The sequence below is a fragment of the Erinaceus europaeus genome, chromosome 9, assembly GCF_950295315.1.
Source record: "Erinaceus europaeus chromosome 9, mEriEur2.1, whole genome shotgun sequence".
Taxonomy (NCBI): domain Eukaryota; kingdom Metazoa; phylum Chordata; class Mammalia; order Eulipotyphla; family Erinaceidae; genus Erinaceus; species Erinaceus europaeus.
The window spans coordinates 79218720-79234404 of record NC_080170.1 but is presented as its reverse complement, the minus strand read 5'-3'; the positions used below and the strand labels follow the sequence as shown (position 1 = coordinate 79234404).

Genomic DNA, 15685 nt, shown 5'->3' with positions numbered 1-15685 from the left:
TGTGATCTAGGTCTAACTGACTAACTGATAGTGTGTACAGTGAGTATGAGGTATTTTGTTTTAAAAACTCTTAAATACTGCTTCATGTTATAAATGGCACTCATTATAGCTATCAGATGCTTCCCATTTAATTCAGTGACTAATTTGGTCACTACTTATACAGTAGTCTAGTCTTTATTCATTGTCATCCTTTTGTTCAATATTTCATATGCCGTCTATTAAAAACTAAATAATCACCAGCTGTTAGTAATACTGTATGGTAGTAAATATTACATAATACTGAAAGACTAGTGCTACTTAAGGAAGTACTACTTGAGGTTAATCAGGTAAATTCTTTTAGGACATTCTACACTTAAGTTATTTTTGTGTTCCAAAATGTTAACTTATTAAAAAACTATTGTATCATAACTCATTCTAAAATTAAGAATAATCATATTTTAAGTGTCCCTCAAAGACTTCCATATGGAATATTTTTCCTATTATTAAGATGTAGTATTAAATTTTTCTTAATTTATTTTTATATTTTAATTTTTCTTTAAAATTATACAATGAGATAAGATCTTGAACCATCTGTCTATTTTATCTATCTCTAAATTTGCCAGAAGTGTGACCAAGGGAGTATAGCTCAGTGGTAGAGCATCTGATTACAAAAGTATGACTAAAGTGTAAGAATTCTTTTTTTTTTGAAGTATTTTTTTTTATCTTTATTTATTGGATAGAGACAGCCAGAAAACAAGAGGGATGGGGAGATGAGGGAGAGAGACAGAGAAACGCCTGCAACACTGCTTCACCACTTGCAAAGCTTTCCCCCTTAGATGGGGGCCAAGGGCTCAAACTCAGGTCCTTGCACACTGTAACATGTGTGCTCAAGAAGGTACACCACCACCTGGCCCCAAGAATTCTTTTACTTATGTTCTGATAGTAAAACTTGTTTCTGTGCTTTGGAATAATCCACCACAAGAATAAAGCAAATAAACTGGTAATCACTTACCAGAAAAATCTTTTTCTAGTTACTCCATAAAACCTGAATTAAGGGAGTCGGGCTGTAGTGCAGCGGGTTAAGCACAGGTGGCACAAAGCACAAGGACCGGCATAAGGATTCCGGTTCGAACCCTGGCTCCCCACCTGCAGGGGAGTCGCTTCACAGGCGGTGAAGCAGGTCTGCAGGTGTCTATCTTTCTCTCCTCCTCTCTGTCTTCCCCTCCTCTCTCCATTTCTCTCTGTCCTATCCAACAATGACAACAACAATAATAACTACAACAATAAAACAACAAGGGCAACAAAAGGGAATAAATAAATAAAATAAATATTAAAAAAAAAGGAAAACATATACCTTAAAAAAAAAAAAAACCTGAACTAAACACCGACAGATGCACTGATGCTTTGCCAAACTTAATCAACTACCATTGAAAACAGATGAAATTCCAGAGTTGATACTTATGAAAGAGAGCACCCAGAAGATCTGTTTGATATGGCTCACTGCTGCTAGTTTGAAACTCAATAAAATGTTTGTGTTTTTCTTTCAGTGACATTGTATACCTCCTGTATACTCCTGGGAGTCTTCTTGAATAGCAGTGTACCTATATTTTTTGAGCTTTTTGTGGAAACTGTCTACCCAGTTCCAGAAGGAATTACTTGTGGAGTTGTCACATTTTTAAGTAATATCTTCATGGGAGTACTTTTATTTTTTCTCACATTTTATCACACAGGTAAGAAATTTTACTTTCTGTTCCATAAATGTGTTTGTTATGAGATCTCTATAGAATTTATATAGTGAATTCTAAGGCAAATTACTGAAATTTATAAACTTTCATGATGTCATATTATATCAATAAAAAATAAATTAAGAAAACAAAATGGGGGAAAGTCACTTTATGTGAGCTTTCACATGCTGATAACAGAAAGAATTTTTTTTTCTTGAAATGCATTCTATTTTGACCTAATGTGCCCTCAACCCTAAGATCAGCCCCTCACATGATAAACCAAACTCACATCAGGGTAGCAAATTTCAAACCTACCTTATATGTACTACTGTAAGAAATAATCTAGCTTGATGCTAATTATATTGGTAAAGTAATAAACTATTTGGATAACTTTTGCCATCTGGTCTCTGTCTCAAAAGCTTGTTTTCCAATCAAGGAGGTTTTCCTGATTATTATTTCAACAATAAGCTTGTCAAAAAGTTTCCTATAGGGAGTTGGGTGGTAGTGCAGTGGGTTAAGCACATGTGGCACAAAGCACAAGGACCAGTGTAAGATCCTGGTTCAAGACCCTAGCTCCCCACCTGCAGGGGAGTCGCTTCATGAGTGGTGAAGCAGTTTTGCAGGTGTCTTTCTCTCCCTCTCTGTCTTCCCCTCCTCTCTCCATTTCTCTCTGTCCTAACAGCAATGACATCAATAATAACTACAACAACAATGAAAAACAGCAAGGGCAACAAAAGGGAAAATAAATAAATATAAGAAAAAAAATCTTTTAAAAAAGTTTCCTATAAGCTGCTAGGTCTCTTGGAATGTCACATTTGAGACCATTCCTTATATTTGACTCTCACAGATTGGGTTCTCCCATGTTCAGACTATTCAAATGGACTAGTATTTGATGACTAGTTTAAAGAATGGCAACCAAAGGGAGAAAAGATTGTAATATTAGATTTTTCAAGCCAAGGAAATAAAATGCAATATAAACTTAATAGAAAGAGTTTAAAAGCTTTCTATTCAAGACTCACAAGTATAAGTTCTAATTTTAATAGGCAAAACACAATCAGAGATAGCTATGCCCAAATTTTCTGAAGTAGTGTGGCGATTATCAGCTACAGAAGAGTTTATCATGAAACCAAAAAAACTGTAAAAAACTAAACTACAACAACTCAATGGACCTCAATACCAGTGCATCTGCCTGAAATAAGCCAGCAGGGTCTCCTACTCTTTCAAAGGCTATTGCTTGGTTTAGGGTTATATATATGTTCTTATACATCTTTTCATCTGTGTATATGTAAACCCCATAATTATTGTGAAAAAAATTAGAAGATATAAGGCACAATTTATTTAGAATTGGGGTTTGACTAGAAAATCTTCAGTCACGGTTATATCTGTGTGTCCAAGTGTGACATCCTGTTAAAATGTTTTTTTTCATTTTTATTTTGTATTGTCTTTTCTTTGTTTCTTTCTTTCTTTTTACTTATAAAAAGGATAGGATAAGAGGGGTACAGCTCCATACAGTTCCCACCACCAGATCTTCGTATCCCATCCCCTCCTCTGATAGCTTTCCCATTCTTTATCCTTCTGGGAGTGTGGACCCAAGGTCATTGTGAGTTGCAGAAGGTGGAAGGTTTGGCTTCTGTAATTGCTTCCCCTGCTGAACATGGGCGTTGGCTGGTGATCCATACTCCCAGCCTGTCTCTCTCTTTCCCTAGTGGGGCGGGTTCTGGGGAAGAGGGACTCCAGGACATATTGGTGGGGTCATCTGCCCAAGGAGGTCCAGTTGGCATCATGATAGCATCTTGAACCTGGTGGCGAAAAGGAGTTAGCATATAAAGCCAAGCAAATTGTTGACTAATGATAAACCTAAATACTGGAATATTGCAGATGAAGATTTTGGGGTCTTTTTGTAGATAGCTAGTAGGCCAATTTTAGTCATATTCCAAAGGGCCCATGACTATACTAGTTTTTTCCTGAGCCTGACCTCTGATATGCAGGTGGATCCAAGTTATTGTCTGGGGAGATGATGTCATGGCTGGAAAAAGGGCTAGAAATCTGGATCAGGGAAGAGAGAAGCTCCTAAATATGGGAAATGTATATAAATATATATATATATATATGTGTGTGTATAAATATAAATAATGTGGACTGTAGACGCCATCAATTTGATCTGGGGCCCATAAGTAATGATTGATTTTATTCCAACAAACAAAAAAAATTCTCAGGGGCAAAATCTCTATATATTTTTAGGGTGTTAATGAGAAGATATGTGTGAAAGAGCCACCAAGATCATAGCATAGCACTAACCAAGTGCTTGCTTTATTTTCTTCTAGTTAATTATCTGATTGATGTGGGAATGTACATATCATCTTCTCTTTTAAAGTTATGATTTTATATGTTTATTTATAAATATATATAATGCATACAAATATACCCACATTCTCCAAGGCTAAGTTTCCTAAAACTGTGAAAACTATGTTGTGATTCTTTCACAAGTGATTGGTTTACCACAAAACTCTGCATGCCTTGTAACTGAAATATAATGGGAAATAAGTTACAAATCTGAAAATTCTGTGACAGTTGTTTCCTAAAAATAGCTTTAGGGGCCAGGTTGAAATGTACACATTACTGTATGTGAGGATGTGGGTTCAAGCCCCCAGTCCTCACCTGCAGGGGGGAAACTTCATGAGCAATAGACCAGTGCAGTCTTTTCTTCTTTGTCATACTTTCTCTGTTTCACTCTGTAAAAAGAAAAGAAATGATCAACATGACTTGTAGAATTGTGTAGGTACTAAGTTTTTGTGGAGAAAAAATAAAATTTAAACCACTGTATACATTCTATAGCCTCATACTATAACTGATAAGTTGAATTAGGTTCCATTAGAACGAGTATTCACTCATTTATAATATTTTGAAATTTGTTCATAAATCTATTATGTATCAGAATTCAGCTATGATTGAAAGGGCCTGATAGTTAATCAGTATAATAATGATCTATGGTTTTTTAGATTACATACAGAAGTACTAAACTTCCTGATGAGTCTTTATTTCCCCATAAAATGCTATCTTTAGGTAACTATATCAGAGATAATTTTTCAGAGCTGTAGAAACTAACCTCAAAATGACCACATTAGGATGTGGAGCAAGATTAGCCTCACAGCTAAACTTCACTGGTAATTTACTTGGAGATTATAATCATCACCAGCATTGATAGAGAGCACCACACAGGCTTTTTACCAATGCCACTGGGTTTTTTTGTTTTGTTTTTTTACAAAATGAAAACACTGTCACGACCATAGGATAAGAGGGGTACAACTTCATAGAATTCCCACCACCAGAACTCCATATCCCATCCCCTCCCCTGATAGCTTTCCTATTCTTTAACCCTCTGGGAGTATGGACCCAGGGTCATTATGGGGTATGGAGGTAAAAGGTCTAGCTTCTGTAATTGCTTCCCCACTGAACATGGGTGTTGACAGGTCGAAAGGCCACTGGCTTCTATGGAACCCTGCGTTACAAGGTTGCCCGTGTCCAGTTTTGTTTTGGTTTGGTTTTTAGGGTTATATTTTATTAGTTATTTATAAGATTAGAAGATAATAGGGATATAAATCCACACCAAACACACCACCAAAGTTCTGTGTACCTCCCCACCCCATCCCCCACCCCCCACCCCAGGATAACCACTATAACCACTGTAGTTTTCCAAAGGTCATAGAGACAGGCTGGTTTTGTGTATGTGAGAGAAAGAGAGAAACAGAGAGACACAGAGAGAGAGTTAGTTTTCATGTGCTTCAGTTCTCTATATTCCATCTGGTAGTTTTGTTTCACTTCATTACTTACTTTACTAAGCATAGTCAACTCAGATTCCATTCATTTTATCTGGAAGGCCACAATATTATCTTTTTTTTTGTTTTGTTTTGTTTTGTTTTGTTTTTTTGTTTCCAGGGTTATTGCTGGGGCTCGGAGCCTGCATTATGAATCCACTGCTCCTGGAGGCCATTTTCTCCGTTTTGATGTCCTTGTTTTTATTGTTGTTGCTGCCATTGCTGTTGTTCTTGTTAAGACAGATAGAAATAGAGAGAGGAGGGGGAGAGAAAGATAGACACCTGCAGACCTGCTTCACCACTTGTGAAGCAACCCAACTGCAGGTGGGAAGCTAGGGGCTCGAACTGGGATCCTTATGCCAGACCTTGTGCTTTACCTTCTGCACTTAACTCACTGTGCTACTGCCTGCCCCCCCCACAATATCATCTTTTTAAATTGCTGAGTATTGAATTACCCATTACCTCTCTATCCAGTTATCTATCAATGGGCATTTAGATGATTACATATTTGGGCTATTTTGAATAATGCAGCTGTTAACATAGGTATGTATATGTCCCTTGAAATTAGTTTTTTCATGTTTTCGGTATAAGAGCCTAAGAGCAATATTCTTATTATAGCATTGCTGGACCATGAGATATTTTCATTTTTATTTATTTAAGAATTCTCCATACTTTTTTTCTATAATGATTGCACCAGTTTTTCTATGTCCACTTTTGATTCTGCTTAGAGCACCTGGAACCATGTTAGAAGTTTCTTGGAGGTTTTCTGGCTTGGATTTTCCAAATTCACTTTAAAGGAAAAAGTTATAATTTGTTCCTGAATATAAACATATTTGTAAACAGAGTTACTACCTATAATGTTTGCTTTGAGAATTTTTGGTGTGTTATCTTAGCACTGTGATGTTTTATCCTAATAACCCCACAAAATCAATTTGTGAATTTTCTTATATTTTCTTCATATTCTCTGAAATATATTTTGTTGTTTATAGCTTGGTCTAAGGTTTATGTTATCTGTTGTGCTTTTATTTTGGAAGTTTTACTGCAGGTGTTGGATAAAAGCATTATTAAATATTTTTTTTAACCAGAGCACTGCTCAGCTCTGGCCTATGGTGGTATGAGGGATTAAACCTGGGACCTTGGAGCCTCAGGCATAGGAGTCTGTTTTCATAACAATTATGCTGTTTCCCCCACCCAAAGGTTTTCACCTCATTTCTTTCATTTTAAAGTAGCCTGCCATGAATTTGAGGTTGCAGTATGGCTCAGAAGATTCAAGGATTGCCTAAGATGGAAGGTTTTGATCAGGACAGGCTCAGCAGATATAAATCAGCAAGAAATAATTTTATATCTGAGGAGTAAAGTAATACACTGTGCTGGTCAGATCTATTTGGATAAACTGAGAGTTAAGGGAACAGACCATTACTGAAATGATAGTGCCAGCTAGCTTCTGTTGTGTATGGGAAATAGTTTTGTTAAATCACCATGATTCTGGTTAAATAACTAAAGAAAGTAGAAGGTTGGCTCTGGAGAATTATAGGAAAGGAAGGTAAACCTTCACTTAATGTCATCCATAGTTTCTTAGAAAATGACATCTTTAAACAACATGTGGAGGTAACAGGTCCTCAGATGGCATCATTTCCTTTGGCCTGAACTGGTTTTTACTCATTCGCATCATAAAAGATTAAGCTAAATGATATTATTCAGGGAACTGCTATAGTTGAAGTCAGAGAAACCAAAAGCATGGCATTATTAAAGGGAAAGATCAGGTAAAGTATATAATAATGCTTCTGGAAGAAAAAGTCAAGAAGGTGAACAAAATCCTAATTAGCTTTTTTCCCAACAAAGCCTCACCATTTGGTATAGCACTCCCTTCACTGAGTGCAGCATAGCACCTGTCTAGACTCCACTGGCAGGGTTCTCAAGCTGCCTGCAGTGATTGATGACCAGCAGACATACTGAAGCAAACTGGGGAGCCTTTGAATACAGCTTTGTATTGTCTTCAGTAAAAGACAAAGGGATGTTAGGAAACTGTACTCACCTAAAAAGATGTAAAAGGCAAGAATAAGAAGAAGTCAGTCGATTAGGACTCTGTTGATTCAGTCACATCATATGACACTGGGCTTAGGAGGAACAGCAGTGAACTTTGTTGCTGTTAAGTCAAATTAAACTTAAACAAGCCATTCCTGCTTATTAAGGCACTTGAACTGTGGCTTATGTGAATAGGTTCTGATGGAAAATACAGCCATTCCCTTGTCTCTAACCTTATGCTTTTGAAAAGCAAATAATTTCAGACAGTGCTTTCAGTGAACCTAATGAACTTACTAAAAGGTGGATCAGATTTTTTAGAGGGGTACAAGGATAAAAACTAGCCAACAAATAATGACACAAAAGAGCAGTTCTGAGGCATTTTTAGAGATGACACATTATCTATGTACAAGGGATGATTTTACAACTCTGATAAAAATGATAGACCTGTTTTGGCAGTATTTGACAAATTTCTAAGCTTAAAGAAAGCAAGGACAAAATAAAATCTTAGCAGTTTAAAAAGTAGTGTTGCATGCCTCTTTATCAGCCACCACTTTCTATTAGCTATTATTTAAAATTCAAATTTAAAGTTAAAACACCCACTATATAAATATTAAAAATTATAAATGTGAATATTAAGTTTTTTATCAATTGTATGTTATTATCTACATTTTACTGTGTTTGTTACAGGGCCTCATGCATGAAAAGCATACACTCAGCCACTGAGTGACATAACCAAGTCCTTCTCTCTCTCTGTATATATATATATATATATATATATATATATATATATATATATATGTGTGTGTATTTTTTTTTTTTTTTACTGCTTCTTTTTACCTATTGAAATTATCATCAGAGGGATCAGGTAGTGGTGCACTTGGTTAAGCACACACACTACAGTGAGCAAGGACCTAGGTTCAAGCCCCAGGTCCCTGCCTGCAGGGGGGAGCTTCAATGAGCAGGGCTGCAGGTATCACTCTGTCTCTTTCCCTCTCTATCTCCTCCTCCCCTCTCAATTTCTCTCTGTCTCTGTCCAATAATAAATAAATTAAGCAAAAAAAAGTTATCAGAAATTCAGAATCTATCTGTTAATATAGAAGCAGAAAATATCTGATGCATCTGCATCATTTCAAGGAGTATCATAATAAAAACAAGATCTAAAAAGTCACAGCCTTTCTGAGTGTTTGGATTATACTCATAGTTGAGCACACACACACATACACAAAGACTTTAGCACTGAAATATATACACCTATGTTATATGTTATAGAATAGCATGTCTGACTTTTAATATGTAAAAATTGAGAAGTGTTGTTCCTGTTAACCTATTAACTTAAAAAAAAAAAAAAAAAAGAGGTATGTAAACACCTTTTCTTACCCGTTCATTTTCTGATTTCCATTCCTAAACAGAAATTGCTCTTTTAGCCATATGAATTTAAGCATCAGTGTGAAAATCTTTAGGATGATTTTTTTGAAGATTAAGGCTTTACTAACATTCAGTAGACATACAAAGGGAAAATATAGACAGATTGAAGTGCCCAAATTTAAAAAAAAAAGTGCCAAGAGCTTGTTTCCCTCATTTTTGTTTGTTTGTCTTTTGTTTTTAAATCAAAACTACTAAGTGAATATTAAACTAGAGATAGTATCTCAATCTGACCCCAGTAACAATCTCTTTATGTCAAGAAGCTAAACACTCCCAATCCCAAATCCTCAGGATTAATGCTAGACGGGGTTGGAGCAGAGGAAAGCTGAACAGATATACAGTACAAGGACCACAGGAGCTGGAGGAAGTAGCTAGAGTCAGCTTCACTGGACTGTTGTGTATTGGTAGCAAGAGAACCAGGATCAGACCCTTGCATCAAAACAAAGGACTCTGGGGAAAGAGGGTGGGGAACACTAGGTGGGGGAGAACTGGGGTCCTGGTGCATGATGGTGGAAAGGGACCCAAGCTGGGGGTGAGAGTCTTTTGCAGACAGCTGTTACAATGAGATGAAAAGTTGTACTCATCTGTCAACAACTGTACTGTAAACCATTAACCCGCACAATATGAGGATTAAAAAAAAGTTAAAAAATTCTGACTTCATGAGGGAGCATTTGTGAAAGAATAATGTTCTTAATATCACTAAATCAAATAATAGAATTACCTATTTAGATAATTCCTCCAAGTTTTCTGGCAGATTACATCATACATAACCATGTGTGCTTAAAAGGGGGGGAGGGGCAGGAAAGAAAGAAACCTAAAACTTTATTCATAAGTTTTCTCTGAGGGCTGAATTGTTATGCTTTTATTGAAAAGGTATTTCTATCTAGTAAGTATTAAAATATTATCTCAAAACTTCTGTGATTTTCTTACTTGTCTTTCTAATCCATTAGCTATTTCTTAGCAGGGTCAAGAAGGCTAGTCAGTGGCCAAGGAGATAGCTCAATTGGTAGGGCACAGGATTCATGAAACTCTCTGTCTCATGAGATAAATAAAGCACAACTTGTTTTTTTAAGCATGATGTGGTGGAGGACACTGTATAGGTAAAGATAATTAGTAAAGTAATTATTCAGAGATGGTTGACTTTTTATCTCTGAAGTAATACAATTTTTCCCACCCAAGTCAACAAGGATTACATTGATGAAAAGTTAGTAACACAGTATTGATTCAGAACATCCACACAAAAGCCCTGTAGCTTATTCCATGCATCAGTTAGACTCCAGATTGTCGCTGTGTATTGAAAGTGGGTCCTCAGCCCTCCAAGGTATGTTTGTTCTAAGTGCATTGGCATGCAGAGCAGGGTACTCCCACACATGGGTGGTGCTCTGCTGCTGACAAGAATGCTTATAAGTGCATGTTTTTGTCTTACAGAGTTGTCTTGGTTCAACTGGTGCCTTCCCGGGTCATGTTTGCTCAGTCTCCTCCTCATTCTGTGCTTCAGGGAATCCTATGACAGACTCTATCTTGATGTGGTTGTCTCAGTTTAATGGCACAGACTTGGAGATTTAAAAGGGACTGGAAATCAATACTGCATACTGCACATTTGCTTGGAATTGCACATCTTAACAGAAAAGAAAAGAAGAGAGAAACTTCATTCGGAGGTTTTGTTAGGTTGCAGGTGATCACATTAATTTCATCATCTATAATGTGGAACTTGAGTGATAATAAGCAATTTTAAAACCTCTATAAATGGCAAAGCTGTGCTTGATTTTAGGATTGGAATTGTGATGTCTTACCTATAAATCACTACCTACATAATACCTTCCGTGTTTGTGCCAGTGCTCAACTACTGACTGACAAGTTATAATTATGAAAGAATATGAAGAATGTCTATCAAATGAAGATAACTCCTTCCCTAAGTCACATATCAGAATAGGAAAAAGGGCCACTAACTTCTAAGGAAGTTTAAGTGATATATCAGATTTTAATTATAAAATAGCCAAGAAGTATATTGATGATAGAAATTAGTCGCATGTACACTACATTTTTTTTTTCTAATAAAGCCATTTCTTTTATGACTCCTTATTTCCATCTAGGTCAGAAACCTTTGACCATCTTTATTATGGTAATCAAGTGCTTTCCAGTGACTTTCAGAGCACATAATTTGTGTCTCAGTTTCAATTTATCCTTGTTTCTGTGAAATACAAATTCATTTACAAGACTCTTAAATATGTTAAAGGTGACTAAATGTTTAATACAGTTGCATTAAATATTGTATAAAAGTGTAATTCTGTTCTGATTTAGCACTTTGTTAAAAGTGAAATGACAAATCACATGGAACATTCTGTGTTTTCAGCTGATAGATAGATAGAGAAATATATATCAGCATGGGATGTAACATCCAGGATCTGCTACTATTTACATTTTATTAAATGATACTTGTTTGAGAATAATGATTTATAAAATTAATACTTTCAAATCTGTTGAGTTTCTGAATTATCTTCTTGTATTTTCTGTTGTAAAATAGTCAATTCTATGTGAAGTCAGTGTTTTTTAAATATTTTGTTTGTTCGTTTATTTACTGAATAGAGACAGAGAAAAACTGAGGAGGGGAGATAAAGAGAAAAAGAGACACCTGCAGAGACACCTTCATTACTCATGAAGCTTCCTCACTGCTAATGGGGCTTGAACCCTGGTCCTTGTACATGATAGCAAATGTGCTCAACTGGATGTACCACTACCTAGCCCCAAGTCAGTATATTTAAAACAGTATATTTAAAACAACAATATTTTGCCAGTATCTATGTTCTTTCTGTGAATGATAACTTCTTAAAAACTTAACAGTTACTAAGTGGACAGATGTCACTGTGGCATCAAATAAGCTCCAGTATGAGCTTGGCATTACCATTAATTCACATGTATTTAGCTACACTCACAGAGAAAACCCAAACGTTTCCTCCCTCCCAGAATTTAAGAATGATATTTTCCCTTTATTATTCTGTTTCCTCCAACTCTCCTCTTTTTTTTCCTCAATTGAAATTGCATCTTATGATCAACCAAATATCTATCTTTTTCTGGACCAACAATTTGAGCTAGGTCTTTCTCTTAGTCAGTGTGTAAAGTGTGGTTAAACGAAAGCTGGTCAGCATGTAGTTCTGTCATCTGTATGTGGACACACACTATCACACATAGTCCCAGTACTCCTCTTTCCCATTTAGTCAGCTCAAGATTATGTGCTACTCACTTTGATCCTCAAAGTGAATTCTACAACTGCTGAATCTTCTAACATCCTAATTGCACCACTCAGAAAAGTAGAACTTCACATTTAACATATGTTTTCATTCACCTACAACTCATTTCCCTTTAAAACCGGCCTGCTAACCTATACATAAGAACTGAAAGAATTAAAGAATTTGCTAGAAGGCTGAGAAGACAACATAATGTATCATTGTTATGCAAAAACTTTCATGCCTGAGGCTCCAAAGTCCCAAATTCAATCCCCAGCACTACCATATGCCAAACCTGAGCAGTGCTCTGGGTGGGGGAAAAAAACAACTTGCTGACAGAGAAGAAAGAGATAAAATGCAGGTTTAATTGGGGCCTACATGAATTATAGGCTTAGTTGCAGCAAACTCTCCATAAGTTAAAAAATTAATAAAATGCAAAATCCTTGAGCATGCTTGAAAGCTAGCTATTAGCAGTATTTGACTCAGATGCTGAAGTAACCACCATTCCTTCCTGTTTACAAAACTAAGAGAGGAGGGAGAATTGTGAACTATTTAGTTTTAGTGAGAACTAATGTGTTTGAGGACATTACTGTATAAAGTTACTGTATAAAGTTGTGCTGAAATTACTGTATAAAGTTGTGCTGAAATAAGGCTTCTAGTAGAGAACTCTCTAATTATGGTTATTTCTCTTTTAACATGTAGGCAACACTTTAAAAATATTACCTAAATAACTAGTTCAAAAACATCCCAAGTGCGTAGTGATTAAAAATTCTTGCTTTGTACCAAACACCAACCATTATTTTTAGCATATATGAAATGAAGTGAGTCCCTCTATCTCATTTATATCCACTTAGCTCTCCTACAGGTAATTATTCTGATTACCAATGTGTCCTGGAGCCCCGCTTCCCCAGAGCCCCGCTCCACTAGGGAAAGAGAGACAGGCTGGGAGTATGGATCGTCCTGTCAACACCCATGTTCAGCAGGGAAACAATAACAGAAGCCAGACCTTCCACCTGCACCCCATAATGGAAAGCTATCAGGGGAGGGGATGGGATACAGAATTCTGATGAATTCCCAAATTGTGTGTAGTTGTACCCCTCTTATCCTATGGTTTTGTCCGTGTTTCCTTTTTATAAATAAAAATAAATAAATAAAAACTTTTACATTAAAATAGAAAAATAAATAAATTGCAACTGTTTTAGTGATCAAGATTTCATGCACCAAACTGATGGGAAGACAGACAAAAGACTTTAGTAGAGGGAACACTATACATCATTCAGTTACCGGATTTTTTTTTTTTTTTGCCTCCAGGGTTATTGCTGGGGTTCCGTGCTTGCACTGCGAATCCACTGCTTCTGGAGGCAATTTTTTCCATTTTGTTGCCCTTGTTGTTTATCATTGCTGTTGGATAGGACAGAGAGAAATCGAGAGAGGAGGGGGAAGACAGAGATGGGGAGAGAAAGATAGACACCTGCAGACCTGCTTCACCACCTGTGCAGCAACCCCCAACACACTGCACCACCCCCATCCCCGCACATGTGGATCTAGGGGCTCAAACCCGGATCCTTACTCCAGTCCTTGGCTTCGCGCCATGTGCGCTTATCCCTCTGCACCACCAACCAGCCCCCTATGAGAATATTTCATATCATTTTATTTTTTGTTTTGATTTCTAACATGCAACAAAATAGACCAACTGGTATTTTTGCACTTCCTAAACAAGTATTATAGAATCCTAATGAAACTCTATAACTGAACAAATCTGAGACCTTTTATAACCCAACCCCTCATTTTAGAGTTTATAGTAACAATCTCACAGAGGTAAAGAGTTCTGCTGAAACAGTCACAATTAGTGATAAAAGTAGAACTAAAACCCACTTCTGTATCCTAAAGGAATGTTTCTTCCTACCTCACAAAATTGCAACTTAATGTGCACATTTTGGGGTGTTCATGAATACTCTTAAATGTTCAGACATCAAGACTTAAAAGTAAACTGCCATTATTGAACATGGAAAGGAAGTGCAGAGATTAAGTTGGGGTGATTGGTTTTTACATAAATGCATTCTTTTTTTTTCTTCATCTTTCTCTTGTTACTCTAATGTCTCTAATTTTAGCTTGCAGTGACATGATGTAAAAAAGATTCTGATGAATAATTCAGTTCTTATAAACCAACTCAACACTGTTAATTGGCAAGGACTTGTTACAGTATAAGTTCCATGTGACTTATTGATGGATAGGGTTTATGAGAAGTTTGTTTTTTTTTTTAACATGGTAGAGGTATAGAAACAAGACAATTACATACACAAATGCATTTTAGTAGAGTGTGATGCTAGCAAAGCAACAAGAAGGAGTCAAGCAGAAAAGTAATTTTGTGTATTTATGCACATCTAGCCTAAGGGCCAAGTTCTGGATCATATATTCTTGTTTAATTATTGAGAGTGTTTACAGCTTATTTTTATGATGCTCTTCTAGGAAGTGATTCAAGCTAAGAGATTTTAAATTGAAGAAATTAAATTCCCATCTACTTATCTTTTAATTAGCTGTTTTTGCTTTTATTTTTACTAAAATCTAGGCACTTATCTTGCTGTTTACATAAGTACAAACTGCATTTAAACTCAAAATTAAACACAAATGCATAGTTAATTTGTTTTAAATTAATGTTTAAAATCATGTTAATTCCACATTTGTCCCCGAAATGACAAATGGGAATTACTTTGATTATACCACATTATCCAGCAAATACAAAAGCTACAATGTGGAGAAGAGTCATGCTATCTATGAAAAGAAAAGATACTATCTAATCAAATCACCTTGTTTTACAAATGAGTAGAGTTACAAATTACACAGTAGGATTTAGTAGGTTACCTAACTCCTAGACTATCATTTTCCCCATAAATAGTGTGTTAGCCAGAAATAAATTATTTCAGCAAGTTGTTTTCTTGTTTCACTTCTTTTTCATTTTTAAAAATTAAGTAAAGTTAGGAAATACATAATGGATATCTTTATAAAATAAGATCTTAACAAGTTTAAAAAAAACAGTACATAAATATAAAATGAAGGCTACCTCCATATAAACATGTACTGGCCAATCTATTCTCTTTTCCAGAAATAATGGATATGAATCCATTCAGAAATTTATCTATGCATTTATACACATCGGTATAAAAAATTGAAGGGGGGAGTCGGGCGGTAGCGCAGCAGTGGGTTAAGTGCATGTGGCGCAAAGCACAAGGACCGGCCTGAGGATCCTGGTTCGAACCCCCGGTTCCCCACCTGCAGGGGAGTCACTTCACAGACGGTGAAGCATGTCTGCAGGTGTCTCTTTTTCTCTCCCCCTCTCTGTCTTCCCCTCCTCTCTCCATTTCTCTCTGTCCTATCCAGCAATGATGACATCAACAGCAATAATAACTACAACAACAATAAAAACAAGGACAACAAAAAGGAAATAAATATTTTTTAAAAATTAAAATTAAATTAAAAAGTTGAAGGGATTTCAAAT

At 36.1% G+C, this 15685-nt stretch overlaps 1 protein-coding gene across 2 annotated transcripts in view; it reads left to right on the top strand.

Moving 5' to 3' along the window:
* Positions 1 to 11444, top strand: part of SLC49A4 (solute carrier family 49 member 4) — a 95706-nt gene extending 84262 nt beyond the window's left edge. The window contains exons 8-9 of one of the 2 annotated variants that reach the window (XM_007533127.3): positions 1527 to 1709; positions 10394 to 11444. In XM_007533127.3, the coding sequence (XP_007533189.1) occupies positions 1527 to 1709; positions 10394 to 10509 (299 nt within the window). In that variant the 3' untranslated portion in view covers positions 10510 to 11444. Of the gene's footprint in view, positions 1 to 1526; positions 1710 to 10393 lie in introns of those variants that run through there. The other variant, XM_060198266.1, reaches the window with a different exon arrangement.
* The last annotated feature ends 4241 nt before the right edge of the window (positions 11445 to 15685 follow it).